The sequence below is a fragment of the Saimiri boliviensis genome, chromosome 6 (genome assembly GCF_048565385.1).
Source record: "Saimiri boliviensis isolate mSaiBol1 chromosome 6, mSaiBol1.pri, whole genome shotgun sequence".
In the NCBI taxonomy this organism is placed as follows: domain Eukaryota; kingdom Metazoa; phylum Chordata; class Mammalia; order Primates; family Cebidae; genus Saimiri; species Saimiri boliviensis.
The window spans coordinates 91431106-91455780 of record NC_133454.1 but is presented as its reverse complement, the minus strand read 5'-3'; the positions used below and the strand labels follow the sequence as shown (position 1 = coordinate 91455780).

Genomic DNA, 24675 nt, shown 5'->3' with positions numbered 1-24675 from the left:
GAACCAACCCAAAATTTCCATCGATGATAGACTGAATAGGGAAAATGTGGTACATATACACCATGGAATATTATGCAGCCATCAAAAACGATGAGTTCGTGTCCTTTGTAGGGACATGGATGAACCTGGAAACCATCATTCTCAGAAAACTGACACCAGAGCAAAAAATCAAACACCACATGTTCTCACTCATAGGCGGGTGTTGGACAATGAGAACAAATGGACACAGGGAGGGGAGCACTACACACTGGGGTCCATTGGGGGGAAGGGGGGAAATGGGGAAGGGACGGTGAGTGCGGAGGTGGGAAGAGATAGCATGGGGAGAAATGACAGATACAGGTGAGGGGAAGGAAGGCAGCAAACCACACTGCCATGTGTGTATCTATGCAACAATCTTGCATGTTCTTCACATGTACCCCAAAACCTAAAATGCAATAAGAAAAAAGAAGAAGGGCAAAGAAGGCCATTACATAAGTATAAAGGGCTCAATTCAACAAGAAAACTTAACTATCCTAAATATTTATGTACCCAACAATGGAGAACCCATGTTTATAAAACAAGCCCGTCTTGACCTATAAAAACACTTACATAGCCACACAATAGTAGCAGAAGACTTCAGCATCCCACTGACAGCATTAGACAGATCATTGTTGCAGAAAACTAGCAAAAGAATTCTGAACTTAAACTCAACACTCAACCAGTTGTACCTAATATACATCTACAGAGCATTAACCAATCACATAATATATATTCTCATCTTTTCATATATCACATTTAGAAATAAAGTCTTAATAAATTTAAAAAATCAAGCACATATTCAGACCACAGTGCTTTAAAAACAGAAATAAATATCAAGATGCCTCAATATACCAATACATGGAAATTACACAACTTGCTCCTGAATAACTCCTGGTTGTATAACCAAATTATCAAACAATTCTTTGAAATTAATAAAAACAGGATACAACTTGCCAAAATTTTGGGATGCTGTTAAAACAGTACTAAGAGGAAAGTTTATAGTTCTAATATGCCTCAATTAAGAAGTTAGAAAGACCTCAAAATAACATTCTAAAATTGCACCGATAGGAACTAGAGAATAAAAACAAACCAACTTCAGAGCTAGCAGAAGAAATAACTAAAATTTTAAAAGAACTGAACCAAGTTGAGATGTAAAAATCTATACACAAGATCAATGAAACCAAGAATTGGTTCTTCACAAAAATAAACAAGATTGATAGACCACTAGGTAGATTAATAAAGAAAAAAAGATCCAAATAAGTCCAATGAGAAATGACAACAATGATTTTATAACTAAACCTACGGAAATACAAAAGATCCTCTAATACTATTACGAAAATTTCTATGAACATAAATTCAAAAATCTTGAGGAAATGAATAAATTCCTGGAAACACAAAAGCTCCCAAGATTAAACCAGGAAGAAAGTAAAAACCTGAACATATCATTATAAGTTTTAAAACTGAATCAGCAATTTAAAAATCTACCAACCAAAAAAATCCCTAGACCAGATGGATTCACAGCCAAAAACTAGCAGACATACAAAGAACTGGTAACAACCCTGTTGAAAGTACTCCAAAAACTCAAAAAGGAAAGGCTTCTTCATAACTCATTCTATGAAACCAGCATCAGTCTGATACCAAAATCTGATAGAGACACAACAACAAAAAAAGACAATGTCAGGCCAATATCCCTGATGAATATAGACACAAAAATTCTCAACAAAATGCTGGTGAACAAAATCCAGGAGCATGTCAAAAAGTTAATACATCACGATCAAACTGACATTATTCCTGAGATTCAAAGCTGATTCAACAAGTGCAAATTAGTAAATATGATTCACCACATAAATAGAATTAAGAGGAAAAACTATTAATATATGATCATCTCAATAAATGAAGAAGAAGCTTTTGACAAAATTCAGCATCCCTTTCCATTCATGATTAAAACCCTCAATAGTCTTCGTATTGAAATAACATATCTCAAAATAATAAGAGCCATCTATGATAAATCCACAGCCAACATCATACTGAATGGGCAAAAGCTGTAATCATTTCTCCTGAGAAATGAAATAAGATAAAGATGCCCACTCTTACCACTCCTATTTAACATAGTGCTAACTACTAGCCAGAAGAATCAGGCAAGAGAAAGAAATAAGACATCCAAATAGGAAAAGAAGATGAAAAACTTTAAAATTCTTTGCTGACAAATAATGTTATACCTAGAAAACCCTAAAGACTCTACCAAAAGTCTCCTAGACCTCATAAATGACAGATAAGAGACTTCAGTAAAGTTTCAGGACCCAAAATCAATGAACAAAAATGAGTATATGCCAATAGTATTCAAGTTGAGAGTCAAATCAAGGACACAGTCCCATTTACAATAGCCACACACAAAAAAATAAAATATCTAGAGATATAGCTAATCTGTGAGGCAAAGGGTCTACAAAGAGAACTATAAAACACTGATGAAAGAAATCAGAGATAACACAAATAAATGGAACAACATTTCATGCTCATGGATTGGAAGAATCAGTATCATTAAAATGGTCATACTGCCTAAAGCAATTTATAAATACAATGTCATTCCTATCAAACTACCAATGATATTTTTTCACAGAATTAGAGAAAGCTATTTTAACTTTTGCATAGAACCTAAAAATGCCCAAATAGGCAAAGCAATCCAAAGCAAAGAGAACAGAACTGAAAGCATCATGCTACCTGGCTTCAAACTATGCTATACAGCTACAGTAAGCAAAACAGCATTGTATTGGTACAGAAACAGACACATAGAATGACAAAACTAAACAAAGAAACCAGAAATGGAGCTGCCCACCTCCAACCAACTGGTCTTCAACAAAGCTTACAAAAACAAGGAAGGGGGAACGGATTCCATATTCAATAAATGGTGCTGAGATAACAAACTAGCAATATACAGAAGAGTGAAACTTGGACCCTTTCACCATATAGAAAAATTAACTCAAGATGAAATAGTTTTAAATGCAAGACCTCAAACTACAAAAATCTTAGAAGAAAAACTAAGAAATACCTTTCTCTAAATAATTTTTGGCTAAGTCACCAAAAGTAATTGCAACAACCAAAAAAAATTGACAAGCAGGACCTAATTAAACTAAAGAACTTCTCTATCAATAGAATAAAAAGACAACCTCCAGAATAGGACAAAATATTCACACACTACACATTCAACAAAGGTCTAATATCTGGAATCTGTGAGGAACTCCAGCGAGTCAACAAGCAATATCTAAATAACCTCATTAAAAATCTGGCAAAGGACATGAACAGACACTTCTCAAATGACATACAGGTAGCCAACAAACATATGAAAAAATGCTCATTGTCACTAACCCAGAGAAATGCAAACCAAACCACAGTTAGACACCAACTTATACCAGTCAGAATGGCTGTTCTTAAGAGAAGTCAAGAAATATCAGATGCTGGTGAGATCTTGGAGAAAAGAGAGAATTCGTACATTGTTGATGGGAATGAAAATTAATTCAGCCACTGTGGAAAGCAGTTTGGAGCTTCTGCAACGAACTTAAAACAGAGCTACCATTTGACCCAACAATTTAATTACTGGGTATATACTTGAAACAATATAAATTGATCTACCAAAAAGACATATGCACCCATAGGACCATTACAGCACTATTCACATTAGCAAAGACATAGTATCAACCTAAGTGCCCATTAATGGCAGAGATAAAGAAAATGCGGTACATATACACCAAGGAATACTACACAACCATAGAAAAGAATAAAATTATGTCCTTTGCAACAACATGAATGCAGTTGAAGGTGATTATCCTAAGCAAATTAACAGAAGAACAGAAAACCAAAAGTTGCATTTTCTCACTTGTAAGTGGGAGCTAATATTAAGTACACATAGACATAAAGATGACAACAATAGACACTGGTGACTACTAGAGGAGGTAATGTGGGAGAGGGATGTGGGTTAAAAAACTACCTATGTCTTTACTACTACCTATGCTCACTACTTCAGTGACAAGATCTGCACCCCAAACCTCAGCATCATGCAATACACCCATGTAAAAAAATGCATGTATACCACCTCCCCTGAATCTAAAATAAAAAGTTGAAATTATATTAAAAAATTGGGACAGACTAATGTTTTTCAATAGAAAAACCAATAAATGAATTATGAAAAATTCATAAGGCATTCTGTGTTTCACTAAATAGTATCAGAAAGATATTTGGGTATTCATAGAAGGGTATCAGTAATATACCATTTAGTGAATAAAGAAAAAAAACTCCTAGCACAAAAGAGAAGATAAAGATTCCATTGCTCTGCAAAAAAAAAAAAAAAATGCTTCTATGCCTTTTTATGCATGAACACAAAATTAGGACGAAATCAATATTACCCAAATCAAGCCTAGCTATTTTTGTGGAGTTTGATGAAAGTAGAATTTCATTTAAAACTTTGTACATCTCTTAATTATTTTAAATGTTTTTGACAAATATCCTAGTTTTATAACTTAAAGTATTAAGTAATTATTATTCAAAACAGTTTAAATTGCCATTCAAGAAAGAGTTTGCATGACTTACCAAAAGCACCAGTTTATAAACTGACTAGGCAACATTTATTTTTCAAAATGTGCCCTCTAATTTGACCAAACATACTCTTGAGACAACATTTCAATTGATTTGGATGGACGCATTCAAACCAGTGTCATGAAACATGCTGTGATGCTACGTAAGCATAGCAATGAAAGTATAAATCATCGAGTAAAAAACACTGCCTATAGTAGCAAGAGATATCTAATCTAATAGTTCATTCTATAAAATCATAGCAGAAGTCTCCTAATATATTGTATTCCTGTAGTACTGCTATGATTTAAAGCAATAACCTGGAACCATAATCTTCTTGCTTAGCTAATGAAACTATCCAAAGGATTGAGGTCATAGAACAAATGTCTTCACAGCTCACTGAGAGCACACACACACAAACATCCATACACAACCTTTATCTTATGTTCCAAATTTCTAGACTCCAGGAGAAAACTAGTATGTATTAAACACTAAGTGTTAGCTCCTATGCTAAAAAGTAGTAATATTGCTAATCCCTTTTTACAGATAGTGTAGATATTACTACTACTATGCTAAAAAGTAGTAATATTGTTATTCCCTTTTTAATAATGGTTAAGTAACTTGACCAAATTCATATAGCTTTCAAGAGGCAGAACTTGGACTGGAATTCAGCCTAGCTAGATGCTAAGTTTTAACCTCTTAATCACCATGCTATCTTTGTTGTCTTTCATCAATTTGGCAAAGACATTCTCCTAAATGAATTATTAATTGATAGTGTAGATATGAAACCAAGAAGTTGTGAAATGTAGTAAAACAATGGGTGAAAATAGTAGTAAAAAATAACAGAATATGATGCCATTGTGAATAAAAATCACATTATCAAGTTTTAATTGGTTTGATCCTATGTATAAAACTTACTTAATCAAATCTAAAGGCTGCTCCTTGTAGAAATAGGAAAATCGAGCCCAATTCTTGTGAAGTATGTATCTTTCATTGGTAGGATTGGGAGGTTCTGATGGTTTCCAATATTGGCCCTGCAGATATTCAGAGATGAGGGTACATAAAAGACGAAGCAAAAGACAAAGGTGAAGGAAATAAGCACTGTTTTCCTAAGAAGGTTAGTAAACAAGGCTGTTTTCTTTTACTTTTACATTTCATATTCAATTGATGTAAATTTATTTCACAAACTATAATATTTATTAAATTCTCACATACAGCTATCTCTAAATACAAGTGTAGGACTTTTGCTTTATTCAAGCTGTTCCTTCACCTGGAATGCCCTTTCTTCTCTACTGAAACCCTAATATAATATTCACGGCCCAGAGAGACATATCACTGTATAACTGGATGGGACTTTAGAAATGGGCTAGTACTTTTTTATAGATGAGAAAATTAAATGTTGAGCAATGTTAAGTGACTAATCCAAAGTGATACTGCTAATACAGAAAGAGATTCCTGTTCTGTCCTCACTGATAGCCATTTCCCAAAGAACTTAAAATAATACAACAAACTTCAGCATTTAAGAGGCTCAGTATTGCTTCACACATAAGTTCTTCTCCCATGGTTAGATACTGATTAAAATTATTAATATCTTTTCATGGACTAGCAAAGTATTGTGGACACTGTGGTTGTTTAAGACATTCTGTTTTTACTGTAGACGAATGAACTGCTGAAGGAAGCACTGAATAAATATCCAGTTTCAAATTTAGCAAGTGTGAAAACCTTTAGATAATATAGGTGTTAAATTTTATGTCAGATTCAAACTTTTTTCTTCTTCTGTAGCTAATCCAACTGAATCTTAAGAAATTAAGCAACAAAAAAAGCAGCCTATGTGGGTATTTTGAAAAATTATCCTGCAAAGCATATAAGGGAAAATCCAGTACCTAATATTGCATTCAGAAGAACAGAAAGATAAAAATGTAAAATGAACAGTAAGTTATAGCTATCTCTAATGATAGCTCAGTAAAACTGAATTTCCAATGAGCCTGTATAACTCTACTGAAAGGCTACATGTATAGTTTAAAAGAAGAGCAGGCTTTGGGCTTTTGGAAACTATTACAGCAACACAGTTTTGAAAAAAATGGGGAATTACTTAGCTGCCACTTGTTTCAGTGGAAATATCTGTTTGTTCTATATTCCTGAGAACTATATTTCTTGCAAAGAGAATACATCATCAAAAAGTCTTTTATAAGTATGGAAGAGTAAAACTGTAACAGAAGAAACAATAAAAATAGACGTTCCAAGGGATGATCTCACATTAGAACACATACACATTCAGCCACAGGATTTCCACTGCCAATAGGTGGTAAAATTTAAACACTGGCTATTCAGATGGGAATGTTTCCCTCAAAAATACCCAGAAACTAGGCTGAGTCTCTTGGTTCTAAGGCCAAGTTTTCAGGTTTGGTTCAACAGGTGCATCTTGTAAAATGTCACTTCTCTGTTAAACTTACACAACTCAGTGTTTTTGTACAGTGATTTGTCAGCCTCCCCCCAAAAATTCTTCTGAATATCAGTTGTTATAACATCTGACACATTCTTATGCAGTTGTACACATGCTCCATTTCTACAAGAGCCCTAGTCTGTGAACTTGGATTCGTGGTTGTGTTCCAATAATGCCTAACAGAATGTTTACATATAATTGAAGCCAATCATGCATTCGATGAATGAATATGGCATGTAATTTAAATTCTTTAGAGCTTCAACATTTTATAAATGAGAAAAGAGCTAATGGACTCAGAAATTTCCAAATATTACATTCTAAAATGTTCTTTGAATGTGACTGCTATTTTCAAAATAGGTTCTAATAAAAAGTCATGTTCACATGTAAAAGTTTTTAAAATAAATGTCCATTTGAAACTTTAAAGACACATTTCCTATATAACTCAGCACAGCTGGTAAAGCTCTCAGCTTGGAACCAGGAAGTCTTTGGGGATTTTCCTACCATGACAGAAAACTAAGCAATTTTAAGTAAAGGAAGATTCTCTCTCCCAATAGTGAACATGGCAGGAGGAAAATAGGCTCAGAATTTCACAATCAAACCTATACATACATCGTGGAGTGGATAGGCTGATGAATAAGTGTTAGACGTTAGCAGTCTTTCAATCCCAAACCTTTTCTTCCCATCTTCTATGCCGAAAGGACATCTTGAGAGAATATAGTACACCTACAAGGTTAAGTACAAAGAGACACTATCACATTTCAGGACTTCATACTTTCCACAATTCTTTCAATCACAATTTAACAATGTCTACTTTGAATGTGGATACAGGCTCTAATTACAGAAGGAAGCTTCCCTTTGTTGTCTGGAAGAAGATGTAGAGTGTGGGATTACATGGAGTTTACAGATAATTTAACTTCTGAGTCTAAGAGCTCCCCATTCCTTTGATGGAGTGCAGGAGTAAACAGATCATAATTTATTTTGCTTCATCTGTCCCAATCTCCTCTTGAGTTCTTTGTGCCAGAATTCCTACTATAATTAGCACTTCAAGTAGAAGATTAATGTCACTACTAACAGTTCAGTTGGGAGAATGTGGAATACAATTGATATTTATCCAAGCTGTCTTGAATATTTTTTCAATTAATTATTTTTACAAGCCCTTTTACCTGATATCTGAACTTATTAGCCAAGGTGATCCTATCTCTACAGCCCTTTACAACAACTTGCATATTTCTATCAATTTTATCCTGAAAATAATTTGAACTTTGGTGTCCTCTGCTCTTGTATTTCTGTGAATTCAATCTCATCTCCTTTTTATCTTCCAGCAACTTTTCAAAATTTCTGTATTTCTAATTGCTGAATTTTTTTTTTTTTTTAGCACGATTTTAGACATAGTCCCCTACCTTTCCTTTCCTTTCCATTTCACAATTCAAGGACTTGTTGATTGGAATGGTTGTAGTTCTTAAATCATCATCATCTAAACTTATCATTCATGTTAGGAGCAGCTCGATATTCCAACTCAATAAATAAATTATAATTTATGCAAGACAGTTTTAATTTTTATAAATAATGTCAAAACATGTGACTTATTTTACATATGTTGAATTATTTCCTTAGGAAAGATTTACCAAAATAAGAACTCTGTCATGGGATGTTAACAAAGTGGAAACATTTACTCTACCATGTTTTAAGATGTATTATAAATTTTAAATGTATTTTAAATACATTTAATAGTATACTACTAAAGCACAGTATTGTAAAATTTTTAAAAATCCTGAATTTAAGCATGTAAAGACATTATTTCAAAAAATTATTGCAATAGAAAGAAAGTTTAAGGAGATCTGCAAACATCTGAAAGGTCAGAGAGAAAAGTTACTTTATTCATAGGGAGAAGAAAGCAAGTTTCAGGGATTATCTTTCTTTGTGTTAAGGAGGAGCCGCTATACATGACAATATTGGTTCAAGTTGAGGGTAGGTCAATGTTCAGGTTCCTATGAGGAGAAGAGAAGCTTAAAGTTTGGTCAAATCAGGTCAATTACTTGTTCTGATGGATGGATGGATGGATGGATAGAGATAAACAGTTTAGCTAACCATTTATGAAAAGAGGAATGAGAATTTGGAAGAAGGGAAGTGTGTCTGGCCTTTGTTACTATACACTGTTAATAACAACAAAAAGGAGAAACTGCAGGGATAAGGATAGATGTAAAAGAAAGAAATTTTCCTGGTGCCAAAAGGGAAAGTGACTTCCCCCATCTCCTTTTCCTTGGAGTATAAGGAGGTCTTCAAAACACTCATGAAAAATGGATATTTGTGGTTTTCAATTTTTTTGTAAAAAATTAAACTCACATTAACTTATTATAACATGTATGAACAGGATTTAGTTTGAGGAACTAAGAAGGACCCATCAATTTGAAAAGGGCCGCTGTTAGAGCAACATAAATTTTGCTAAAATTGAACCAAGAACAAATATCAAATTTATGGTGAAGCTTGGGTAGAACAATGGTGAACTCACTGATCCTTTACAAAAAGCTTATGAAGGCAATACCCCCAAAGAGATCAACAGCTTACAAATGAATATGTCATTTTAAGAAGGGATGAGACAATGTTGAAGATGAAGCCCACAGCAGCAGACCATGCACATCAATTTGTAAGGAAAAAATTCACCGTGTTCATGCCCTAATTGAAGAGGACTAATGATGAACAGCACAAATAATAGTGAACACCACAGATATCTCAACTGGTTCAGCTTTCACCACTCTGACTGAAAAATTAAAGTTGAGCAAACTTTCCAATCGATGGGTGTCAATACTTTTGTGCTCAGATCATCTGCAGACAAAAGCAGTTTTCAATAGAAATTTTAAATAAGTGGTCCTAAAGAACTTCTTTGAAGAATTGTGGCAGGAGATGAAACATGGCTTTGCCAGTGCTATCCTGAAGATAAAGCATAATAAAAGCAATCGCGACCAAGAGGTGGAAGTAGTTCAGGGAAAGCAAAAACAGACTAATTACGAGTAAAGACCGTGGTAACAGTTTTTTGGGGGATGCTTGAGGAATTTTGCTTGTTGACATTCTGCTTATTACGAGAGTGTTTTGGGAAAATTAGCCAAAGTTTTAGCAGAAAAACTTCTGGGTATTCTCCAGCAGAGAGCCCTTCTTCACAGGGACAATGTTCCTGCTCATTCCTCTTATAAAACAAGGACAATTTTTGCAAGAGCTTCAGTGAGAAATAATTTGGCATCCACATTTCAGTCCTGAGTTGGCTCTGTCTGACTTATTTTGTTTCCTAATCTTAAAATGTCTAGAATGGGCATTCCATTTTTCTTCAGTTAATAATGTAAATAAGACTGCATTTACATGTTAGATTCCCAGGACCCTCAGTTCTTTAGGGATGAACTAAATGGCTGCTATGATTCTTACAAAAAATGACTGGACCCCGACAAAGCTTATGTTGAGAAATAAAGTTTAAATCTTATTTTTTAATTCTGTTTATCCACAAAATTTTGAAGCCCCCTCCTATTTCCTTTAGAGAACTTATAAATTCTTTCTTTGTCCCTTTGAGATATGTGAAAATCTTTTAAAAAGCTAAATAAGGCTCTTGCCAGTTTTATAAACCAGGCATGTTTTTCCTACATTTTCTTCAACTTATCATTTTTAAATGTAAGCATCAAGAAAAGCAGAATACCTGTCTCCCAATCTCCATGGGAGTTTAGCCTAAGCACCTGGCTACATGCAGTAACTACTTCTTGATATAGAGATATGAGAAGTTTTATTTTTTCTTGAAATAAAAGCAAGTAACTAACACAGATGAACATTTCGATTACCAGCTGAATTTAGGATGAACTATGTGGCAAACGGTGCTGTCAAGTCAAACTGGTGGGAAGGACGATCTATGAATATTAACCAAGTCATACAGTGAAGAGTCATTCTGTGTAGTAAGCAGTTTTCCAGAATATGAAATGATTCCTTTAATTATCCCCATCTTCCAGGACTACAGAACTCAGATAAAATTCAACATTCTAAGTACTGATGCAAATATAGGCAGAGTAGATCAGCGGAATAAAATTCAGAGGTAGAGCTATAAACATATACTTAGGTTATAACAAAAGGTGGCATGGAAAAACAGTATGAAAAGTTGAATGTTTTCAATAACTGGTGCAACCAGACTGACTACACACTTGACTTACATTTAGTACAAGGCAAAAAAATTAATTACAGGTAGATAGAAGTTGTCGATGTAAAACGTAAAATAATACAACTTTTAAGAGATAATATAGAAAATCAACTTCGTTACCTTAGGATGAACTATGTGGCAAACAGTGGAAAGTTGAATATTAAGAGCATTATTAATATCATAAAAAGTTGAGAAAGTGGGCTATATTAAAATTAAATATATCTTTATCTAAAAATATTCAAAAGGGAAACACAAAGTAAGATCAGTAGAATATAAAAAAAGCTCAGATTAAGAACATACAAATAACCACTACTGCAAATTAACAAGAAAAGGGAAGACCTAATTGAAAACAGCCAGAGACTCTGGCAGATACTTCACAAAATTGCATTTCTAAATGGCCAATAAACAGATACAGGAGATCAATCTCATTCACGTCAGGGAAGTGCAAATTAAAACATTAATGACAGATACACAAAAAAATTTCTATACCAAAAAATGAAAATGAACAAAACTTGATACAAGAGCTAAATTAATCAACCAAATAAAGGTTGAGTTAAAGAAGCCAGACTATAAAGAACATATACTGTATGATTGCATTTTTATAGAATTTTAAAACAAGCCAAACTAATCTCTGCTGTAAGAAGTTAGTCTACCTCTGCTGAGCAGAAAGGGAATAGTGAATGGGAGGAGGCACCAGAGCTTCTAGATGGCTAAGAATATTTTCTCTTTAAGTGCTGGTGGTGGTCATATGGCTGTGTTCATTTTGTAATAATTATGACTTATGGACTTCCATTTATTTTATGCATTAAATAAAGGGACAACATGAAAGGCTACTCTCATATGTTGTTACTAGGACTCTATATTAGTACATCTTTTTGCAAAGTGTGATAGTGTAATATATATAAAAATTTAAATATGGTGGAATATAAGCCATTACAATAAAAAATCATGACTACATATACAGAAATATAACACTGAACATAATTTACTCCAAATGTTTTCAAGGTTTCATATTACTATGTGCAATTACAAATAGAATTGTGTCAAAGGAAGTAAGTTTGCATGTTATCATTTATGCTTACATAAAAATAAATTGAATATATTGGAATTCTTAAAAATCTAAGCAAATAGATGTTCCTTGCTATTTTCCCCACCATGAAGGAAGCAAATTATCCTATGTACGTTTTACAACTACAGCATTATCTATAGGACCAAGGTTTGGAAAGCCAGCTGCATATGCTAATCTAATACAAATGTAAGGTGGCATTAACATCGCATATTCACAGCTTTAAGGGCTTGAATAAAAGCTAATTAGGAAACACTCCCCCCCCAAAAAAATGTGCATGTCCTTAGATCTCAAAATTTCACATGTGGTATCTATTTTGCAGAACACTTGTATTTATGTTGAAATATGTAAATACCAGCCTGCAAACTGCAGAGTTATTTGTAATATCAGAAAAGTTGGAAGCAACCTGAATAGCTATCAAAAGCAAAAATGTTTAATAAAATTATATGTATAATATAGAATATGAGCAATCATTAAAATGAATACATTAAAATGTACTGCCACAAAAAGATGTGAAAGAATATACTGTTAATTGGTGAGTGTTTGTCACTGAAAAATAAGTAAAATGGGGATTAATATAACCTACTTTTTCATTTTATGACACATACCTCTTTAATGTTTCATACTTTCACAATGAGGATGAAATTGTGCTTTCCTTGCACAATTAAAAAATTTAAGCCCGGTGCGGTGGCTCACGCCTGTGATCCCAGCACTTTGGGAGGCTGAGGTGGGTGGATCACAAGGTCAAGAGATCGAGACCATCCTGGTCAACATGGTGAAACCCCATCTCTACTAAAAATACAAAAAATTAGCTGGGCATGGTGGTGCATGCCTTTAATCCCAGCTACTCAGGAGGCTGAGGCAGAAGAATTGGCTGAACCCAGGAGGCGGAGGTTGCAGTGAGCCGAGATCGCGCCATTGCACTCAAGCCTAGGTAACAAGAGCGAAACTCCATCTCAAAAAATAATAATAATAATTAATAAGGTAAATGACCATAGAAGTGTTATTAAAATACTGAAAAATGCTTACAATATAAACGATGTGATGAAATAATGTACATCTTACTGATATATTCATTACTTAAAAAACACTTCTGAGTGTTTATGTACTGGGCATTGAGCATACGATTGTGAGACTAGTAGGAAGATACACACTAATAAAAAATGCACAAAAATAATCATTTGATTTTTTTAAAGCTTCTAGTACCACTGAAGTGAATAATGTAGTTCTGAGCCACATTAACAATTCTGATCTGTACCATAAGAGGTAAAGTGAGGTCTGAAGGGCTGACAACATCAGAGTTGATTTTACAAAGATAATTCTGGATGTCTATGTTAGAGAGTGGCAAAAGCATGGGTAGGAAAACCAATGAAAATGCATATTTGTAGATCTCGTAAATGACGACTATAATTTTCGATCATTTGGTAATAGGGGAGGTGGGGATAGAAGAGCACAAATTCAAAAGAGAGTTAGGAGTTAAACTGATAGAACCTAGTGGTGGGTGAACATGGGTGGTAAAGGAGTATTAGTATAAATAAATCTTAGGCTTCTTACTGATGCCTGAGTGGAGGTGCTGTTCATGAGAAGAGGGATACTTAGAAGAGGAACTGGTTTGGATCATTTTTGTCTGTTTGCTTTTTGATACTGGTCAGGAGGACATGTGGGAATAATAGCTAAAATGTTTGGCTTTAGGCAGGTCAAACATGAGTGCTTTTGATAGGTACACAGACATGATTTGTAGGTGACTGAATATATGAATCTGAACTTTTAAAATACTTTACAAACCTAAATTTAAGATAATTTTAAAAAACGCTATCAAAAAGCAACTGTGTTGGGAAGAAGTACACTTAGAATGTATAAAATCCAGCTGTGAAGTATTATTTGACAAAAAAGATACTGATATGAATCCATATATTATGTATTATTAGTGCAATGGAAAATTTTCCCCATAAATGAACTGAAATTTAGCATTGGTATCCTATCAAAACTAGTTCTCTAGCTTTAAGGAAATACATTACAATTAAAATGATTAGATATATCTTATTTGTTTCACTTTCTATATACATAGAAATTGCTTGGCCATATGTTTAATTGAAATCTCATATTGATAGTGTAAGCTTGTCTACCAGCACATATGGATAAATCTAGATCTTTGTTCATGTTAAAAAGTCTGGCCTTCTTCCACAACAAAAGGTATGAACACATAATCACATATATTCATCATATACACATATACAAATCTACATATTGGTGTGTATATACACAAACATATCACATACATGGACAATAAAATATACACTATGTATTGTGAAGCTCAGATGCCCTGATGGTTGTGAAATGCTTTGAAACATTAAAATTCTATACTAATGTAAGATGCTCTTGTAATACTATTCAGTTTGTATATCCACTGAATCTAGTGTTCTGGATGAGGATAAAAAGGAAGGGACTTTTTCTATATTAACTTCCCAAATATCTTCCTCAATAACGCAAGAACAGTGTTGCTACACTATGAAGGAAGATAAATTGTGCTTTAAGGTTGAATTAGCCTAAGGTATTGACACTGTTTATAAAGAACGAGTAGTGGTAAATGAATATTGATATTTCTATTCCTGATCAAGTTCCTAATTTGTTCCAACGAGTTCATTGGCTTTTTATGAACAACGTTTCAAGGCAACAAATATCTCTAAAATACTTTTCAGTTTTCAGAGTGCACTACATACATTACTTTACTTGATTTTCACAATAATGTCAGTATTACAATTATTTGTTTTAAGAGAAATCATCGTATTTAGAAAGAAGGAGAGTTACGACTTGAAACAAGGTCTGACTCTGCGTCATTTGCTCTTTATTCCCACAAATCCTGACTTAGGTTTTTGTTGTTGTTTAATCCTGGTTAAAAAAAAAAAAAAGGTTGAGGGGGGAGAACATTTTTAGTTTGTGAATTTGTATACTAAATTCTAGGAATTACATTTTGTTGAATATTCCTGTCAGTGGATTTTACAAATATTTATTTAGGAACTAGAAAAAAATAGAATCAGACCTTTAATTCCTCAGGAAAAGAAAGTAAGTAATCTGAAGGAAAAGGATCTTATTGTTAGAACCCTGGTGATTAAATTAATATACAAAATCAAAAGATAACAAGTGTTGGAGAGGAAGTGGAGAAAAGGGCACCCTTACACACTACAGATGCGAATACAGATTGGTACAGCCACTATGAAAGACAATATGGACGGTCCTCAAAAAATTAAAAATAGAGCTACCATATAATCCAACAATCCCATTACTGGGCATATACCAAAGGGAATGAAATCAGTATATCTAAGAGATATCTGCCATCCTATGTTTACATTATTCACAACAGCCAAGATGTGGAATAAACCTAAATGTCCATCAGTGGATGAATAAAGAAAGATGTATACACACACTTAAATAAATTTTATGGCTACATATAGCCATAAAAAAGAATGAATTGCTGTCATTTGTGACAATATGAACCTAGAGGACATTAATGTCAAAATAGAAAGATAAACACCATATGATCTGACTCATGTGGAATCTAAAAAAGGTTGTTGTCATTGAAGTAGAGAGTGGAATAGTGGTTAGCAGAGAATGGGGAGAGGCAGGGGGAAGAAAGAATGGGAGAGATTGGTCGATTGGTACAAAGTTATAGTTAGACAAAAGGAATAAGTTCTGGGGTTCTACTGCATAATAGAATGACTAGCATTAACAATAAAATATCAAAATAGCTAGAAAAGAGGTTTTTGGATGAGTTCGTGTCCTTTGTAGGGACATGGATGAACCTGGAAACCATCATTCTCAGCAAACTGACACAAGAACAGAAAATTAAACACCGCATGTTCTCACTCATAGGCGGGTGTTGAACAATGAGAAGACATGGACACAGGGAGGGGAGCATCACACTCTGGGGTCTGTCGGGGGGAAATAGGGGAGGGACAGCAGGGGGTGGGGAGTTGGGGAGAGATAGCATGGGGAGAAATACCAGATATAGGTGACAGGGAGGAAGGCAGCAAATCACACTGCCATGTGTGTACTTATGCAACAATCTTGCATGTTCTTCACATGTACCCCCAAACCTAAAATGCAATAAAAAATAATAAATAAAATAAAATAGAAAGAAAAGAGGTTTTTGAATAGTCTCATCACAGAAAAATAAAAATTTTAAGGTGATGGATATGCTACTCATCCCAATTTGATCATTACATAATATATACGTGTATTGAAACATCATATTTTGTCACATAAATACGTACAATTATGCATCAATCATATATTTTAAAAATAAGTAAGCTATAAAAAATAACATAGAACCTTAATTTTTTTCCCTCTGAAAGTCAGATAAATAACGATAATAATATCTAACACTTGTTGAACAGTTGGTATATGCCAGGCACTGCTCAAACCTTCTTATATGTTAACTAATTTATTTATCTGCGTAACCTATGAAGTGGATACTATTCCTGTCTAAATGCAAAGAAACAGTGGCACAAAACCATGATTGTTTCTGAGATAGGTTTTTAATAGAAAACTTAAAGATCCTAAGACTTCAAATGGAAAGGGAACAATACTATATAGAAGGTGAAAAATAGTTTTAAATGAAGGAAAAACATATTGAGGTTTCTCAAATTCTATCCATACAGAAATGAATTAAAAATTTTCATTTCCATTTGGAATTATAAATATTTCCCCTACTATGCACTGAATGTATAAAACCAAACTCCAAGATTATAAAACCATTTTCAAAGATCTTACAAAATTCTCTAGGTCTCGATTAATTGCTTTTTCCAATACTGTACAACATCTCTTTCTTTACTACACACATACTATCAACTACTCATATTTATACAACAGTTTGAGAGTTAGGGATGGTAACAGGTTTATGTGTTCCAACCACACTTTCAAAATTCCCAACATAACCAACTGCTTATATCCTATACAAAACACCTTGCAGTATGACATATGCACATGTATCAAAGCACACACAAGCACACATCTCATATTTGAAGGGATGTGCCCAAAAGTCTTCTCTACCTACAATTCTGTTTCTTGATGAGGATGGAAAGAAGGTTGCCTGATCTTCAATGAGGAACAGCTCCTGCCGATGTCTGCTGAATTGGGCAGTAAAATATTCAGGTTGGGGATACTTCACATTCTGTGGGAGTCTTACAGGTCCAAGCACATAGCTTATAGGAGTGTGCTTAGAGCGTGGAATATCACTCTCCTTAATAGGCATTTTGATTCCCAAGACTTCAGCATAGGTAACTAATACCTCCCAAGGGGCATGGATCTTGACAAAGTAAGTTCTTCCGTCTTCAGAATCCTTCATAAAAAATGGCAAAATAGCAGAAAGCATCACTGGTCAGTTTGTTACTGAGATGATTAGATAAAAGAAACAATATTTTATAAAATCTCAAACACATCAAAGCATTTTTAATTTTTTAAAATTTTTAGGCAAAAGTTTGAGAAAATGAAATTCACAAAATATATAGTTATAGTTACATACACATGTATATATGTATACATATAATGTGTGTGCATATATGAGAGACAGAGAGATAGAGACATACAAAGACACACACAAATGAGAAAGAATATTTTAAAAAAATTTATTTCATGGTCAATGTATACTCATCTCTAAATCCACAATTACCTATGTAGTTCTGGGCAATTTCTTAAGTTCTTAGTAACAACCTATAAACTCAAAATTTTACTTAGGTTCTATCAGGGATATATATAAATTGCAAAAGGTACTCACCCTTCTTACCCAGCTTCTTCATGTAGCCTACCCAAAGAGGAAGAACTTTAGGTAATGAAGGTTCATTACATAGGAAAAAGTTATGGATTGTGTGGTATAATAATTTATCAGTTTAGTAAAAATGGGAGAACTAGAGAGTAATCCTTTCATTTTTCTTTTTCTTTTTTTTTCTAAGGCAGAGCCTTACTCTGTTGACAAGGCTGGAGTGCAGTGGCACAACCATGGAACTCCTGGGCTCCAGCAATCCTTCCACTTCAGCCTCTCAAGTAGCTGGACTACAGGTACCATGCCCAACTAATTTTTTTAAAAAAAAATTTTTGTAGAGACAGGATCTTGCTATGTTGCCCAGGATGGACCTATTAGAAATTTCACACAGGGTGAGATATTAAATAGGCCTTTAAAAACAATTTTGAAGGAAATTATAGAAAAACAGTAAATAAAATGAGGTTAAAAAGGAAACTTGGCATATTCATGAACAGGAAGAACATCTTGGCTTAAATAGCAGGTTATGTTGCAAGACAGCATGGTTAATTATTTAGGGTTCCAAGTTATAGGAAGACTTCATAATAAAACTATTATGAGAAAAAGGCTAAACTTTTTCTTTAAATTCTTGATGGAAACTATGTCCATTTATAAAGTGTTCCATTGATTATCACATCATCACAATACTTATCTATTTACCTGCATGACTAAGGCCTTATCATCCTACTACAAGTATCTGTAGCCAAAAGAGCTATTGTATTGCCCCCACAGAGTCTGTCCAGTCAAAGGCCAGAATAGGAGAAAACGACACTTAAATGAAAGAGGGGTATAAATTAATAACTATAATTACCCTTTTGTCTTCAATTTCCAACTCAAGACCTGTTTTTCTAAGATTTTTTTCAAACTCTTTTCTTCTTTCCTATGGCAAAAATAACCAATAGAATTATGTAGAACACTTTTGCTTTATTTGCTCAGTATTAATAGATTCAATATGCAATAGCTGTGACTCTGGATGGGTCTCTGCCCTTCCCATGGTTATATGTAAGTGTGCGCCATCTGAATGTCAAGTACTGCTTTTCTCTTGCACTGTAATTCACAACAACTACAAAAATGCAGTGTATCCAGAAATAATAACCAGGAAATACATAGAGCCTCTATCTAAAGAAATGTACAAAACTTTACTGAATAACATAAATTAAAAAAAAAAAACTTTATAAACAGAGACATATGCTCCAAGCTGAAAAGACTCACTATTAGAAAGATCAATATTCTTCAAATAAGTTATATATTTAATGGAATTTTAAGCCAGTATGTCATCAAGACTTTTTAATCCTGAAGGCCAAAATGGCTTCTATTAGCAAAAAGTAAACAAATTTAACTATAGGTCATTACTGAAATATACTAAATAATCACTTGGGTGCTTAGTTTTACATTTGTTTGTTTTGTAGTGACAGGATCTTGCTCTGTCAGGCTGGCATACAGTGTTGTAATCACAGCCCACTGTGGTATCAAACCCCTGGGCTCAAGTAATCCTCCCCAGCCTCCAGAGTAGCTGGGACTACAAGCAGGTGTCACTACATTCAGATAATTTTTTTAAAACTTTTTTTGTAGAGACCAAGTCTCATTATCTAGCCTAGGTTGGCCTTGAACTCCTGGCCTCAAATTATCCTCCTGCCTTAGCCAGCCAAAGCACTAGGATTATAGGTGTGAACCACCCAACCAGTCTTTATTAAAACAATGCATGGATGACAAAAAAAAAAGTATGTTTCTTTTTTAAAAAATTTTTAGAATTAAAATATACATATAAACTTACAATATTTACCATTTTTAGGTGTACAGTTAAGTAGTAATAAATACATTTATATTGTTTTCCACTCTTCATTCCCCTTCTTTCCCCTCCCTTTCCTGGCTTCTGGTGCCACCAATCTACTCTATCTTCATGAGATCCATGTTTTTAACCTCCCATACGAGTGAGAACCTATGACATTTGTCTTTCTGTGCTTGGTTTATTTCACTTAACATAATGGCTTACAGTTCCATCCATGGCTGCAAATGATAGTACTTCATTTATTCAGTGGCTGAAAAAATATTCCATTATGTATTTACCATGTTTTCTTTACCTATTCATCAAATAATAGGTACTTTTCCTTTGCTGTGCAGAAGCTTTTTGGCTTGCTATAATCCCAGGGTCTGTTTTTCCTTTAATTGCCTGGTCTTACACAAGAAGTCTGTCTAGACCAATGTCCTGGAGCATTTCCCCAGTGTTTTCTTCTAGTAGCTTTGTAGTTTCAGGTCAAGGCTTTAATCCTCTTTCATTTGATCTTTTATATGTTAAGAAATATGGGTCTGGTATCATTCTTCTACATAGTTATCCAGTTTTACCAGCATCATTTATTAAAAAGTCTACCATTTCTTCCTTGTATACTCTTGGCCACTTTGTCATAGATGAGCTTGTTTTAAATGCATAGCTTTATATCTGGATTCTCTATTGTATTCCATTGGTCTGTGTGTCTGTTGTTATGCCAGTACCTTATTGAAGGTATGAGATGCAGAATAGCCACTTAGTTATGCACATTTGGAGGAGAAATGTGGGCTGGAAAAGTAAATTCTGGAATTGTATGATTAATACATATAAAATCATAAAATACGTAATTTTAAAACTGTGAGACAGAATGATAAAATATATCAGTGTAAGTTAAGGGAAGATGAGGATTAGGGACTGTGCCCTGAGGCACTTCGATAATAAGAGATTTGGAAAAAGTAAAGACTGAGAAGGAGCAACTGTGAAATAAGAAAAAACTAAGATAATGTGGAGTCCTGGAAGCCACATGAAGAACATACACAATAGAAAAGGGAAGGATCAACTGTTTCAAGTATTGTTAATACGTAAAGTAAGATGAGTGCTGGGCTTGAACACTGGATTTTATACAAGATAAGCAGAGTGGCTGGAATGAAGGCTTGAAAGGAATGGGTTTAATATATAATTTAGTAGGAAAAAAAAAAAAAGAAATAGTAGCTGGTAGGAAAATTGAGACCAAAAAGAGGCGTTTCAATTTTTTTAACATAGAAAAATTAACAGTGTATTTGTTCATTAAAGAAAATGTCCTAGTAAAGAATATCAAATATAATTTAGGAGAAAGAAGAAATAATTTTACAAGCAATATCCCAAAATAGGTATACAGAAAAGCTAATAAGGCAGACATTAAACTGCTGTCCTTAGAGAGATCTGCTGCAACTTTAGAAAGGTAGGTTCCAGTATCTGGGGCCTTGCTTTTCTGAAGAGTTTCCTCCACTCCCAGACCCGATGAGTGGCTCATTTTGCCTATACTGTTTGTACAGTGTTATTTATGCTGAATATCTGCTTTCCTTCTGAAAGTATGAAATTTTGGTATGTGCTAGGCAGAAGGTGACAAGGTAACCAGCCCTAATAAAAACCTAGGGGACTTAGTCTGCAATGGGCTTGCTTAATAGCTATTTCTCATGTGTTTTCATACACTGTTGCTGGAAAAAATAAGTGTATATCCTATGATTCTACTGAGAGAGAATTCTTAAAAGCTTGCTCCTGGTTTCCTCTGGACTTTTCCCATGAGCTTTTTCCCTTGCTGGTTTTGCTTTGTATCATTTCATTGTAACAAATCATCTCCATAAGCATGACTATATACTGCGTCCTGTGATTCTTTCTAATGAACCCCTAAACTTGAGGGTTGTCTTTGGCAGTCCTGAATAATAGGCAAGAAGAAACAGAATCAAGGGCAGAAGTGGAGGAGTTGGCTTTAGGTAGGATAGTTTGTCTATGGTAACAGAAAGTAAGGTAGCTTACACAGGCAAAATTCCTGGTGGGTGGACAGGTGTGGTGGTGGAAATTTATAGGTTTTCTCTTCTTGTTTCAGTTTTCTCAATTAAGCGGAAAAGTGTGATCAGTTAAACTTGAAGAAGTGTTGGAAGTGTAAGAAGAGAAAAACTGTTATAAAACAGTCATCTAGGAGAATGGAAGACAACAGAATATGGAAGGAAAGTATGATTCCCACAAAGCATGAGGACCCAGTTGAGGTCCATGGGCACAAATATAAGGTAAAGTCAGTCAGTAAATTGTAAGTTTTTCTGCAGCCTTGATCTCCTGGGTTCAATTGATCCTCCTGCCTCAGCCTCCTGACCTGAGCAACAGAACAAGGCTCTGACTCAAAAATTAAAAAAAATTTTAAAAAAAGTTGAGTTGCCAGGTCATGAGAAGGAATATCTACAACTGATTAATAATAATACACTCAAATGGAGTTCAAGACCTCAGAGCCAGATGTTGCACATGAGCTACACTTTAGGAAGTCTACTTTTGGGGAGGGAAGTTAAGTGTATTATCGGTTTTAAATAGGAAAGTTGCATTATATTAGGTAGTTACTCCTTTCAAGTTTTATGGATTGAAAAAGAGTGTATATGGGTGTATGGGTTGAAATGTGTGCTGGCTGACGAAAGAATGGATGGTGGAGGAGATCAGTTTCAGCCTGCTTGGCACCATCTTTCCAGTGAGGCTATCAATCACAATGTGTTATCCCCTCCTCCAAAAAAAAATGGTAAGTTTTTCTTTCTGTATGGGTACTGGCATGTAGTAGGTGGGGCTGGCTTTAATTAAAGTTGTTGTTTTGTCAAGTACAACTAGGAGAGAGGCAAGGGACTTGACTGGATATGCAACAGAGTAATTACAATTGTTGACCATGAGGCATAGGCTGAATAAAGACTGAGAGGGGAATAAGAGCAGTAAAAAGTACTAAGACGATTGCATCTTATCTGGTCCTGGTGAGACTGAAAGAAGAATAATGTGGGTCTGAAAGATTTGAGGCATAGTCAGACAGTTGTTCTCACAGAATGAGATTATAAGGAGTTGCAGTTGTAATTAGTAATGACATTAATAATGACAAGTTCTAAGTGAGTGAATGGCTGAGTAGAAGCTAAGATCAATGGAAAAGGGAAGTCAAGGAACAGAGAGGCCAGAATGCCAAAATCATCATCTAAGTATGAATTGATATTATCAGTGATCTGAAAAAGATTGCTGGAGAGACTGACGGTGATCCAGGAGCAAAAATTGCTGAGGAATAAAGATCCAGAGACAGACAAATGACAAAAACAATGCAGGGTAACAATAAATCTCATGAGATTTAAATCCCAGAAATTTCAGGGACAGGTAAAGAACAGAGTATAATCAACAAGATACAAGGAGGGCAAGCAGCATTTACCCCATCCCTAGGGAAATACTGTGTAAAGAAAAATAACCATCACTTGAAAGGCCTGCTAGGGGAAGCAACAAACCTCAAAGAGGTTTGAAGGGAACATTTAGAGAAGAGATGAAAATGATAATGGGTCATGAATTTCAGAGGCCTGGTAGAAGGCTTTCCAGGGAGTGGGTGGAGAAAAGGGGCAGACCTATATATGTACAGAATCTTGTGGGAATAATATCTTTATTTTTATTTTATATAACATTTATTTTTCAAGTACACAAGTCAATGTGTGTGTATGTACACACACATACATATGTGTCTAAAAATGGATTAATTTATGATTTCAAATATTGAGTATTGAGCATCCATTATACTCCAATCGCTGTTCTAGGATTTGGGTATATAGCAATGAAGAAGACAAATTACTTCACCTCAGAAACTTAATTTACATTGCTGGAGACACAAACAAGTAAAAACATGAATAAGTAAGTTCATAAAGTGAGGTGTTACAATACAAGTAAAAGAGAATCAGGCATAGGGCACAATTATAAAGGCCATGCCAGGAGGAATAGATTAGTCATACCTTTCCAAAATAAAAATATCACACAAAAGGTAATTATTATTTTTATCATTTTTTTTTTTGAGAGGGAGTCTCACTTTGTCACCTAGGCTGCAGTGCAGTGGCACAATCTCAGCTCATTGCAACCTTCCTCTCCTGGGTTCAAGCAATTCTCTGCCTCAGCCTCAGCTTCCCAGGTAGTTGGGATTATGGGCGCCTGCCACCATCCCTGGCTAATTTTTGTATTTTTAGTATAGATAGGGTTTCACCATCTTGGCCGGGCTGTTCTTGAACTCCTGACCTCACAATCTACACACTTCAGCCACCCAAAGTGCTGTGATTACAGGCATGAGCCACTGCGCCTGGACAAAAGGTAATTATTATATTCAGACACACACCTCAAATTTTGGAAGTTACATTTAATATCTAAAGTGAGCTATAAAAATAATCTGTTACTTAGAAGAAGAAGAAAAAGAAGTTAATATGCAAAATATCCAAAAAACAACATTGACTTTACATGTCTATTCTTAGGCTGCCTACTTTACAGTTATCTTACTCAGTTTCAGTTTTCAGTTAACGCTTCAGGGCCTCTCACTTTTACAACATAATTCGATGCATATATGTATATGAAACTATAAGATGTGCTTCTTTTTATTATTCCCACTTCTCTTAGACAGCACTTACCGCCTTTAACTCTGCATCTTTCTTTATGTCATCAACATAGGAAAGCACAAAGTCAATTTGCCTAATCCCATCTCGGAAGAAGATAGAATCTTTGCTTTGCTGATTTTTTTGAAACTGCAGGAGACATAAAGGACACAATTTTAAATTATAGTTTTATTCTGAAATGACAAAAGCACAAAAGGAATTATTTATCATTTAGTCGCCAGTTACTT

General features: G+C 34.4%; 1 protein-coding gene across 4 annotated transcripts in view; it reads right to left on the bottom strand.

The window, feature by feature from the left end:
* Positions 1 to 24675, bottom strand: part of ANO5 (anoctamin 5) — a 95520-nt gene that overhangs the window by 40706 nt on the left and 30139 nt on the right. For all 4 annotated transcript variants that reach the window (XM_003919922.4, XM_074401241.1, XM_010329705.3 and 1 more), the window contains 5 exons: positions 24464 to 24577; positions 18864 to 18932; positions 17312 to 17596; positions 7634 to 7747; positions 5500 to 5615 (listed from right to left, as the gene is read on the bottom strand). In XM_003919922.4, coding sequence (XP_003919971.3) covers positions 5500 to 5615; positions 7634 to 7747; positions 17312 to 17596; positions 18864 to 18932; positions 24464 to 24577 — 698 coding nt within the window. The remainder of the gene's footprint in view (positions 1 to 5499; positions 5616 to 7633; positions 7748 to 17311; positions 17597 to 18863; positions 18933 to 24463; positions 24578 to 24675) is intronic.